The sequence below is a fragment of the Corythoichthys intestinalis genome, chromosome 8, assembly GCF_030265065.1.
Source record: "Corythoichthys intestinalis isolate RoL2023-P3 chromosome 8, ASM3026506v1, whole genome shotgun sequence".
Lineage (NCBI taxonomy): Eukaryota > Metazoa > Chordata > Actinopteri > Syngnathiformes > Syngnathidae > Corythoichthys > Corythoichthys intestinalis.
The window spans coordinates 1859167-1871624 of NC_080402.1; the positions used below are offsets into that span (position 1 = coordinate 1859167).

At 42.2% G+C, this 12458-nt stretch overlaps 1 protein-coding gene across 1 annotated transcript in view; it reads left to right on the forward strand.

Annotated features, from left to right (window-relative positions):
* ttbk1a (tau tubulin kinase 1a) overlaps positions 1-12458 on the forward strand; it is a 56239-nt gene that overhangs the window by 16454 nt on the left and 27327 nt on the right. Inside the window, exons 5-13 of the mRNA XM_057842490.1 lie at positions 2346-2419; positions 2488-2628; positions 2701-2805; positions 7772-7837; positions 7919-8011; positions 10083-10208; positions 10661-10827; positions 10887-11067; positions 11131-11294. Coding sequence (XP_057698473.1) covers positions 2346-2419; positions 2488-2628; positions 2701-2805; positions 7772-7837; positions 7919-8011; positions 10083-10208; positions 10661-10827; positions 10887-11067; positions 11131-11294 — 1117 coding nt within the window. The remainder of the gene's footprint in view (positions 1-2345; positions 2420-2487; positions 2629-2700; positions 2806-7771; positions 7838-7918; positions 8012-10082; positions 10209-10660; positions 10828-10886; positions 11068-11130; positions 11295-12458) is intronic.

Genomic DNA, 12458 nt, shown 5'->3' on the forward strand with positions numbered 1-12458 from the left:
CCGAACTCCCCCGCGCTGCTAACTTTTATTGAGGGCTTGTTGCTGGGCGGAATACAGTTACAACACTGTTGTCCAACGTGGCAGTATTCTAGTCATTGATTGAACAGTCACACTCTTGATTGAATTAACAGTCACACTTTTGAGCAGGCAAGATATCTTTGTTTTGAACACACATTTGCACTCAAAGTACTGTAGCTTGGTGGAAAAGTACTGAGACGTTGTGTGATGAATCAACATATGTGTGTGTATCTATTTATCAGCAGAATGTGAGCAATTGCCGGTAAGCACATGATTATGGGCTAAAACTGTATTCTTCATAATAGCTTGGGAGTGCGCGTATAATAGCTGTGGGAGAGCAAACTGGCACAATATATTTGGCACACAAAAACAAGCTTTTCTTACATAGTCCGTTGTGGTTTATTTGTTGATTTATTTTGTTTAATAGATAACACTTTATGTGACAGCTGTATCATAAGACTGCCATAAGATCGTCATAATTATGACATGATGACACTATCACGGGCATTACTGAATGCTTATGACACATGTCATTAAGTGTCATCCGGCAGATTATGTCACTAACTCCCATTTATGTCCAGCTCGGCTCTTTTACATCCATTAAAAAGTGATTTGCCGAATGACACAAAATTACATATGTCAAAATTACATATGTCATTTCATAATTGTGACGGTCTAATGTCAGTCCAGTGCCGCTGTTGTGTGTACAAGTGTTACCAAATTCCATAACTAGAAATTAATGAAACAACTGGAACAGTAACTGAAGAAATAATTGGCACAAAACATGAATTTTGATTGTTATTTATATATGCAGCCCTGCAATGCATGCTAGGAAGCATGTTGGATGACAACAGTGTTGACAGCAGATGGTAGCAGAGGTTGATTGTCTCCCCCAAGGGAGCAGTGATTAGCAAATGAAGCTTTGTGAAGCAATGAATTTTTGCAGCCAATTGGTACATTTGGTCTTGTGACAGTCTTATGATGCCGCTGTCAAATAAAGTGTTCCCAAATACTATAATGAGTAATTAGTGAAACAACTAGAACAGTAACTGAGAATTAGCACATAACATGAATTTTGATTGTTATTTACATCTGCAGCGCTGCAATGCATGCTAGGAGGCATGTTGGACGACTGCAGTGTTGACAGCAGGTTGCAGCAGAGGTTGACTGTCTCCCCCAAGGGAGCTGTGATGGCCAAATGAAGCTTCGTGAGGCTTCATGGTGGTTCATTTGATCTTGTGACAGTCTTATGATGCCACTGTCAAATAAAGTGTTACCAAATACAATAACTAGCAATTAATGAAACAACTGGAAAAGTAACTGAAGAAATCCTTGGCACAGAACATGAATTTTGATTGTTATTTACATCTGCACCGCTGCAATGCATGCTGGGAGATATGCTGGATGACAGCAGTGTTGGCAGCAGGTGGCAGCAGAGGTTGACTGTCTCCCCCAAGGAAGAGGTGATGGCCAAATGAAGCTTTGTGAAGCTTCACGGTGGTTCATTAGGTCTTGTGACAGTCTTATGATGCCACTGTCAAATAAAGTGTTACCAAACACCATAACTATTAGTTAATGAAACAACTGGAACAGTAACTGAAGAAATAATTGGCACAGAGCATGAATTTTGATTGTTATTTACATCTTTAGCGCAGCATTGCATGCTAAGAGGCATGCTGGATGACAGCAGTGTTGACAGCAGGTGGCAGCAGAGGTTGTTTGTCTCCCCCAAGGAAGAGGTGATGGCCAAATGAAGCTTTGTGAAGCTTCACGGTGGTTCATTAGGTCTTGTGACAGTCTTATGATGCCACTGTCAAATAAAGTGTTACCAAACACCATAACTATTAGTTAATGAAACAACTGGAACAGTAACTGAAGAAATAATTGGCACAGAGCATGAATTTTGATTGTTATTTACATCTTTAGCGCAGCATTGCATGCTAAGAGGCATGCTGGATGACAGCAGTGTTGACAGCAGGTGGCAGCAGAGGTTGTTTGTCTCCCCAAAGGGAGCAGTGATGGCCAAATTAAGCTTCCTGAAGCTTCATGGTGGTTCATGTGGTCTTATAACGGTCTTATGATGCCGCTGTCAAAACAAGTCAATGTAAATGTCCCCATAATTCAGTGAGGACAGTGCGGCTTATCGTCCAGTGCGGCTTATCTATTCAGTGCGGCTTATCTATGTGCAAATGCCGTTTTTGTGTCAAATTTGGTGGGTGGCAGCTTATAGTCAGGTGCGCCTTAAAGTCTGAAAATTACGCTAATCACTAGTAGAATTATAGTATTTTTTGAGTGCTCATCAAATCCTCCTTCTTTGCGACGTGCAGGTAAAAACCACGTGTGCAAGTTCATCGGCTGCGGCAGAAACGACAAATTCAACTACGTGGTGATGCAGCTTCAGGTGAGAGAGAGGCTCACAGTTTCGGGTTAGCCAAACGCCGGGACGCTAGCTTGTTCCGCTTCCGTCAGGGTCGCAACCTGGCCGACCTGCGGCGTAGTCAGCCTCGAGGGACCTTCACCATGAGCACCACGCTGCGGCTGGGGAAGCAGATCCTGGAGTCCATCGAGGCCATCCACTCGGTCGGATTCTTGCACCGAGACATCAAGCCTGTAAAACGCCGTTCCGATCGCGAGCGCCGGCCGCCTACGGCAAGCCCGCTAATACCTCGTGTTTGCGCGCAGTCCAACTTCGCCATGGGTCGCCTGCCCTCCACGTACAGGAAGTGCTACATGCTGGACTTCGGCCTAGCCCGCCAGTACACCAACACCACCGGCGAGGTCCGGCCGGTAAGACGCTCCGCCCCTCGTTCGGCGCGGTCAGATTCCATTGACGCTGAACGGATCCGTTCCAGAAATCCACTCTTTTTACATCGGAATATTACGATTTATGACCGACATCGTTTTTTGCCTCCCGATACCGATTCCCACACCCAGCCGAGATGCCGATACCATACCGATACCACTCTCAATCTGGAGAAGTACATATTGTGCAGTATTGGCACGTTATTTCTTCGTACCCCCTGATTACGTCATTTTAGGGCCTAGGGCGCCATCTAGTGGAGGGGGCGCCCCAAAAAATCCTCATACGATGCTTTCCAAACGTTGTCTAACATATCAAGTACATTTCAATATGGTACATGCAAAAATATTGGCAATTTCCAACCTGGATTGGACTAGCCAACTGCTATTTTGTGGCAGTGGGACAGTTGGCGCTTACAGTATGCAAGCAGATCCGTTTTGGAACAAACACAAACATTGGCAGGTGGTTAAAGGTCATTCAAACTTCAGAATGAAACTAAAATGATCAAATAACAAACTAAATAGCATAATCCCGTTAACAACAACGCTGAATTCCGATTACATCCCGGGATTTAAATGGGTAGCCCTGATTTCTGAAAGCAATTGGCACTGACATTAACTGGTAAACATTAGCATTATTTAGCATTTAAGATAGCGGACTTTTGCTAAGCAAGTTACCCAATTGTTCTTTTGTTTAACCAGATACTCATTTATTAATTTTTTTATATCATTTGAGGCCAAGCTTCTAGTGCGCACCAGAAACAATCTGTAAACATTAGCATTATTTAGCATTTAAGCTAGCGGACTTTTGCTACGCAAGTTAGCCAATTGTTCTTTTGTTTAACCAGATACTCATTTTTTTTTAATGTATATATCATTTGAGGCCAAGCTTCTAGTGCGCACCAGAAACAATCTGTAAACATTAGCATTATATAGCATTTACGCTGTCGCTAGCGGACGTTTGCTATGCAAGTTAGTAAATTGTTTTTTCTTGTACGTAGATTCTCATTAGTTTTTTTTTTTTTTTTTTATCGTTTGAGGCTAAGCTTCTAGTGCGCACCAGAAACAATCCGGTACACATTAGCATTATTTAGCATCTAAGCTAGCGGACTTTGCTACGCAAGTTAGCCAATTGTTATTTTGTTTAACTAGATACTCATTCATCAATTTTTTTATATTGTTTGAGCCTAAGCTTCTAGTGCACACCAAAAAAATAATCTGGTAAACATTAGTATTATTTAGCATTTAAACTAGCGGACTTTTGCTATGCAAGTCAGCCAATTGTTCTTTTGTTGTACTTCCATCCTCATTTATTTTATTTTTTTTTATATCGTTTGAGGCTAAGCTTCTGGTGCGCACTAGAAATAATCTGGTACACATTAGCATTATTTAGCATTTAAGCTAGCGGACTTTTGCTACGCAAGTTAGCCAATTGTTATTTTGTTTAACCAGATTCTCATTTATTTATTTTTTTTATATCATTTGAGGCCAAGCTTCTAGAGCGCACCAGAAACAATCTGTAAACATTAGCATTATTTAGCATTTAAGCTAGCCGACTTTTGCTATGCAAGTCAACCAATTGTTATTTTGTTCAACTAGATACTCATTTATCAATTTCTTATATTGTTTGAGCCTAAGCTTCTAGTGCACACCAAAAAATAATCTAGTAAACATTAGTATTATTTAGCATTTAAGCTAGCCGACTTTTGCTATGCAAGTCCGCCAATTGTTCTTTCATTGTACTTAGATCGTCATTTATTTATTTTTTTTTTATATCGTTTGTGTCTAAACTCAGGCGTACGAAGCCCCCAAAGGGACATCGACAGAAATGATACAAATTTAAACCATCTGATGCGCACCAGAAATAATCTGGTAAACATTAGCATTATATAGCATTTATGCTAGCCGACTTTTACTAGGCAAGTCAGCCAATTGTTCTTTTGTTGTACTTACATCCTCATTCATTATTATTATTTTTTTATATCGTTTGAGGCTAAGCTTCTAGTGCGCACCAGAAACAATCTGGTAAAAATTAGCATTAACTAGCATTTAAACTAGCAGACTTTTGCTATGCAAGTCAGCCAATTGTTCTTTTGTTGTACTTAAGATTCTCATTTAGTTAGGCTAAGATTCTAGTGCACCAGAAACAATCTGGTAAACATTAGCATTGTATATAGCATTTAAGCTAGTGGACTTTTGCTACACAAGTTAGCCAAGTGCAACAATATAACATGGTGATGATGTGCAAGTAATAGAATAATATCTTTATAGTTGAGTCCAAGATTGAACTAAAACTCCACTAAATCCTGTATTATCATTTTCAGCACACCGAAACTGCTGATGTTCGATGCACGCCTGAGCATGCTAAATAATGCTAATGTTTACCAGATTGTTTTTGGTGCACACCAGATGTTTTACATTTATTTTTATCTCTGTCAATGTCCCCTTCAGGGGCTCCAAAGTTTACCTTTATTCAGTCAGTTTTTGTTACATCAACAGAATTGAAACAAAAAAAATTGTCCTGAATGTTTGAGCTAAAATAGCTTAGCGCACAACTTTTGCAATTTAAACTGTTCGTTCAATATGTGTATTAAATTTCTTACTTATAGACTAGTTGCGACTAAAATCTGAGAGTATTCGGCAGGAATTTTTTCTTCAAAACTCCCATCCCTGGTTTGAAGCTATTGAAACAAATCTTTTTCACATATGTCTATTGTTGTCATTAGCATGCTCATTAGGATAAATGCAAATCAAGTTTTGATTTGCATGATCAATTTATAAATTCCCCCCTCCCCCATATTTTGTCATATTTGTTGGCATGTTTCGTCCAATGTGATGTATTTGCGCTTTTCCTTTCGTCGTCGTCGTTGTTATGGTTTATTTTTGTTGTCTTTTTATTTGTCTTGCAGTTCTTTCCTTTGGACTTTATGATTTTGACGTGCATGCCCGCATCCTCATCAGCGTGGGGATGTGAGAGGGAGGGGGTCGTCCGTCCGTGGAACCCACAGCCTCCACCCCGCCCCAAAACGTGCTCCGTGCTAGCGCAGCACGGAAAATGCCGTCCACTGGCTAACGGTTAGCATCCACGTTAAGAAGTTGAACACAAATGGTGGAGCAACTCGTGTACGCAGACCGTCAATGGACAAAAAATATATCAGCAAATAAATTGCAGTTGCTATCAAAAAAAAAAAAGAAAAAGAAAAAAACTTTTTTTTTTTTTTTTTTTTTTTTAAATAAATAAATAAAATAAAATAAAATTAAAAAAAAAATTTTTTAAAATAAAATAAAATAAAATAAAAAATAAAATAAAATAAAAAAAAGAAAATAACTGTTTTTACATAATAAACAGAAATAAAATAAAAATAAACATACATAATTTGGGGGATCTGGGAAAAAAAGTTCAAATTATAATTGGTTCCCCAAAACCCCCAAAATCGGCAAATAAGTGATGCATTTTAAAATTGACATGAAAAAACACACATTTTTTTTTTTTTAAAAAGTCCCTGGAATTTTGTACGTTCAATTTTTTTTCCTCAATCCCCCACTCTTTGCAATCTTGACATTTTTTAGGGTAAAAATGCATCCAAACGATATCCAATTATACACCCCCATCAGGAAAACAGTCCATTATTTTCAATAAACCTGGACACCACGCTAGAGCTAATGCGATGCTAACGTTACGAGTTACATTGAGCGTGTGATGGCTCAGCACACCTAGCAGGAAAACAGTCCATTATTTTCAATAAACCTGGACACAACGCTAAAGCTAATCCGATGCTAAAGTTACGAGTTACATTTAGCGTGTGACGATGACTCAGCACACTTAGCAGGAAAAGAGTCCATTATTTTCAATAAACCTGGACACCACGCTAAAGCTAAAGTGATGCTAACGTTACGAGTTAGATTTAGCGTGTGACGACTCAGCACATCTAGCAGGAAAACAGTCCATTATTTTCAATAAACCTGGACACCACGCTAAAGCTAAAGTGATGCTAACGTTACGAGTTAGATTTAGCGTGTGACGACTCAGCACATCTAGCAGGAAAACAGTCCATTATTTTCAATAAACCTGGACACAACGCTAAAGCTAACGCGATGCTAACATTACGGGTTACATTTAGCGTGTGACGACTCAGCACACCTAGCAGGAAAACAGACCATTATTTTCAACAAACCTGGACACCACGCTAGAGCTAATGCGATGCTAACGTTACGAGTTACATTGAGCGTGTGACGGCTCAGCACACCTAGCAGGAAAACAGTCCATTATTTTCAATAAACCTGGACACAACGCTAAAGCTAATCCGATGCTAAAGTTACGAGTTACATTTAGCGTGTGACGATGACTCAGCACACTTAGCAGGAAAACAGTCCATTATTTTCAATAAACCTGGACACCACGCTAAAGCTAAAGTGATGCTAACGTTACGAGTTAGATTTAGCGTGTGACGACTAAGCACATCTAGCAGGAAAAACGTCAATTATTTTCAATAAACCTGGACACAACGCTAAAGCTAATGCGATGCTAACGTTACGAGTTACATTAAGTGTGTGGCAATGACTCAGCACAGATCTTTAAATGCTAAAGCAACATTCCATAGTCTCGTACCAAGTAGAAATCAAATATCACCATGTGTTTTAAAACAAGCAAACCACGGAGAAGAAGCCTAGCTTGAAGGACACCGGTGAGTGGGCACAGCACGTCAAATGAGTGACACAACCAAACACTGCTACAATGCAGGCTAACGACACCAAAAGAAAATGGCTCACATTGTAAACATATGACGGTAACATTGATAATATTGGACAACGCTAACGGATAGGTTGTGAAAATTTGGTTGGCCTGCGCATGCACGAGCGCTGCCCCATGTGGGCTGGTGTGGGATTGCGCCACGCCGCAAAAGCTTTGCTCTTTCCCCCGACTACTAACCGCGAGTATCCATATCCCCGGCAGCCGAGGACGGTGGCGGGATTCCGAGGGACGGTGCGCTACGCTTCGGTCAACGCCCACAAAAACAAGGTGAGACTCCAAGTTGACCGGGATGGGCCGGGTTTAGGGTGCGCCTGGCCAGACTGACCGCCGCCTCTCCTTTCTCCTTAGGAGATGGGTCGCCACGACGACCTGTGGTCGCTTTTCTACATGTTGGTGGAGTTCGCTGTGGGTCAGTTGCCTTGGAGAAAAATCAAAGACAAGGTGAGCTACCTGCCAAGTCCTGCTCTTGTCCAGGTTTAGCCCAGTTATCTTGTTCGGTTCTTGTTCAGACCTTGTACAATTCTCTTCTAGTTCTTATCCAGTACTTGCAAAGTTTAACCTAGTTCTTCACTAGGTCTTACCCAGTTTTGTTCTAGTCCAGGACTTGAACAATTCTTGTTTAGATATGGTTGTTTCTTGTCTGGTTCTTATAAAATTCTTGTCCAGGTCTACCCACGTCCTTGCACAATTCATGTACAGTTATAGTCCAGTTTTTGTCCAGTATTGGTCTAGTACTAGCTCACTTCTTTTCTGGGTCTAACACAGTTGTTGTCACATGTCATGTCCAGTTCTTGTCAATTACTGGCCTAGTACAAACCTAGTTCTTCTCTAGGTCTTATCCAGTTGTTATCCAGTTCTCGTCCAGTACTTGAGCAATTCCCGGTTCGTATCCAATTTTTGTCCAGGTCTACCCCAGTCCTTTCATAATTCATGTCCGGCTCTAGTCCAGTTTTTGTCACATGTCATGTCCAGTTCTTGTCGATTACTGGCCTAGTACAAACCTAGTTCTTCTCTAGGTCTAATCCAGTTGTTATCGAGTTCTCGTCCAGTACTTGAACAATTCTTGTTTAGAACTGATTGGTTTTTGTCTGGTTCATATCCAGTTCGACCCCAGTCCTTGCACAATTCATGACCGATTCTAGTCCAGTTTTTTTTCCAGTACTAGCCGAGAACTAACCTACTTCTTTTCTGGGTCTATTCCAGTTGTTGTACAGTTTTAGTAGTTCTTGAATTTTTTCTTGTTTAAGTCTTGCTTGGTTTTTGTCCGGTTCTTATCCAATTCTTGTTTAGTTCTTGCAAAATTCAAGTTCTCTTCTAGTACTTGTCCAGTACTGGCCTAGTACTAACCTAGTTCTTCTTTGGGTCTTACCCAGTTGTTGTCCTGTTCTAGTCCAGTACTTGAACAGTTCTTTTATAGATCTTGATTGTTTTTTGTCCGGTTCGTATCAAATTCTTGTCCAGGTCTACCCCAGTCCTTTCATAATTCATGTCCGGCTCTAGTCCAGTTTTTGTCCAGTTTTGGACTAGTACTAGCCTATTTCTTTTCTGGGTGTAACCCGGTTGTTGTCCAGTTGTATTTTGGCTTTTGTTTAGGTCTTGCTTTGTTTTTGTCTGGTTCTTATCTAATTCTTGTTCAGTCTAGCCCAGTTATTGCACAATTCATGTCTAGTTCTCTTCTAGTTCTTGTCTAGTACTGGCCTAGTACTAACCTAGTTCGTCTCTAGGTCTTACCCAGTTGTTGTCCAGTTGTAGTCCAGTACTTGAACAATTGATTGTTTTTTGTCCGGGTCTTATCAAGTTCTACCCCAGTCCTTGCACAATTCATGCCCGACTCTAGTCCAGTTTTTGTCCAGTATTGGCCTAATAGTAGTCCACTTCTTTTTCTGTGTTTAACCCAGTTGTTTTCCTGTTCTAGTGTAGTACTTGGAAATGTTTTGTTTAGGTCTTGCTTGGTTTTGTCCAGTTCTTATCCAACTGTTGTTCAGTTCTAGCCCAGTTCTTGCATAATTCATGTCCATTTCTCTTCCAGTTCTTGTCCAGTACTGACCGAGTTCTTCTCTAGGTCTTACCCAGTTGTTGTCCATTTCTAGTCCAGTACTTGAACAATTGTTGTATAGTTCTTGATTGGGTTTTGTCCGGTTCTTATACAATTCTTGTCCAGGTCTACCCCAGTCCTTTCACAATTCGTCCCTGGTTCTCGTCCAATTTTTATCCAGTATTGACCTAATACTAGTCTACTTCTTTAACCCAGTTATTGTCCATTTCTAGTCCTGTACTTGAAAAATTCATGTTTAGGTCTTGCTTGGTTTTTGGCCGGTTCTTATCCAATTCTTGTTAAGCCCTAGCCCAGTTCTTGTAAAATTCATGTCCAGTTCTAGTCCAGTTTTGTCCAGGTCTCGCCTGATTCTAGTTAAAGTCTTGTCCAGTACATGTCCCCTTCTTATACTGTTCTTGTCTAGTTGACATCCAATTCTAGTTGGTTCAGGTTAGTTGCTTTTTGTTTGCATTGTAGGAGCAAGTGGGTCAAATCAAAGAGCGATACGACCACCGCATGTTGCTCAAACACATGCCATCCGAGTTCAACGTCTTCCTGGACCACGTCCTCGCCCTGGACTACTACACCAAGCCCGACTACCAGGTAAACCGGTCGCGACTTAGCAATGATCCGCCACTAGGACAGAGTCTTTGGCCGTCGTCGATGGCAAGAGAGAGATCTTGGGAGGGCTGTCCGTGATCATTCGGCGGACCGGAAGTCTGTGAACCGTGATCAATGACTGCCAACTTAAAGCCTTGACACAACCAAACACTGCTACGATTCAGGCTAACTAAACTGTCGCAGATGAAAACTCGTCATGTTTTGGTCTCCCAAGACACGTTTTTAGCTTGTCATTGTTGACTAAAACAGCAATGGTTAGCTCATTATTGCAGAATATGGTAGAATGATTTGTTCAGCCGAAAAACTTGCATGACCATATTGTGAGAAAATTGTTATGGTGAACCTATGGTGAGGTTCCCACCCCTACTGTACAATTCAGGACAGCACCATCACTGAGTCTTGCTTGAGTGCGTACGTGTGTCTGTGGTTGTCAGCTGCTGATGTCGGTGTTCGAAAACAGCATGAAGGAGCGAATCATCACAGAGAACGAGCCTTTCGACTGGGAGAAAGCGGGAAGCGAGGTCGCTTTGTCCGGCGGCGGTGGCGGGGGCGCCTCCACGCAACCGCAGCACAACACGCGGCCTACCGCCGCCATGATCGGGTAAGCGGAGCCGCACCACGGCTTAAGCCCGCTCGCTTCTGACGTCAGTGCGCCTGCAGGGCGGCGGTGACGCCGGCGCCCGGAGAGCCTCAGCGGGAGAACACCGACGACGTCCTCCAGGACGAACACCTGAGCGAGCAGGAGAACGCTCCGCCCCCGCCCGCGGTTCCGCACGAGCCCGGTGATGCTTGGGAGGACACTGACTTCAACCGCAACAGACTCAGGATCAGCTTGAACAAGGTGCGCACGGCGAGAACACCGAGTGAGGCCGCGGCGGTGCGCTGATGGGCGTGGTGTCTTTAGGAAGAGGAGGCGGGGCACGCCGCCTGCCCGCTGTCGCCGGGTCGCGTTGGCGTTCCTGATTCGCCCACCGGTCAGGGGCGGTCCTTGCGACATCGCCGGGTCAACAGTCCTGAGTCGGAACGTTTGTCTGCCGCTGAGGGACGCGTCGACGCTTACGGACAAAGGTGACGGCAAATTTTTTATCTCCAGCCCGGGCGAGCTGATGCCGCATTTCTTCTTGATGAAACCAACTGAGCTAACTTTCTTTGGCAGGAAAAGCTAACTTCCTTAACTTCCAAGGCTTACTTCATTAGGAACAAAAGCGAGTCCTTGGCAAGTAATAATAACTTTCTTGTCAGCCCAAGCTAACGTCATTGGCAGCGCAACAAAAGCTAACTAACAGCCAAGGTTTACTTTCTTCACAACCAAAGCTAACTTCTTAGTTAGCCAACACTTACCCCTTTACAGTTAAGGCTAACTTCTTAATTACCTAACACTAACCTCCTTAGCAGCTGAGGCTAACTTCCTCAGCAGCCAAAGTAAACTTCTGAGGAACTAACGCTTACTTCCTTAGTATATCACGCTAACTTCTTAATTAGCCAATGCTAACCCCTTTGCAGCTAAGGCTAACTTCGTAATTAGCCAACACTAACCTCCTTAGCATGAGGCTAACTTCCTTAGCAGCAAAAGTAAACGTCTTAGGAACCAACACTTACTTCCTTAGCAACTCAAGCGAACTTTTTAATTTGCCAGTGGTCACCCCTTTGCAGCTAAGGCTAATTTCCTCAGTAGCCAAAGCTAACTTCTTAATTAGCCAAACCTAACCCCTTTGCAGCTAAGGCTAATTTCTTAATTAACCTACACTAACCTACTTAGCAGCTGAGGCTCATTTCCTCAGCAGCCAAAGCTAACTTCTTAATCAGCCAAAGCTAACCCTTTTGCAGCTAAAGCTAATTTCTTAATTAGCCAATGCTAACCCCTTTGTAGCTAAGGTTAACTTCTTAATTAACCAACACTAACCTCCTCACCAGTCGAGGTCAATTTCCTTAGCAGCCAAAGTCAACTTCTTAGTAACCAATGCTTAATTCCTTAGCAACTCAAGCTAACTTTTTAATTAGCCAATGCTTATCCCTTCGCAGCTAAGGCTAATATCCTCAGCAGCCAAAGCTAACTTCTTAATTAGCCAAGCTAACCCCTTTGCAGCTAAGGCTAACTTCCTAATTAGCCTACACTAACCTCCTTAGCAACTCAAGCTAACTTTTTAATTACCCAATGCTATCCTTAGCAGCCAAAGCTAACTTCTTAATTAGCCAACACCAACCTCCTTAGCAGCCAAAGCTAACTTCTTA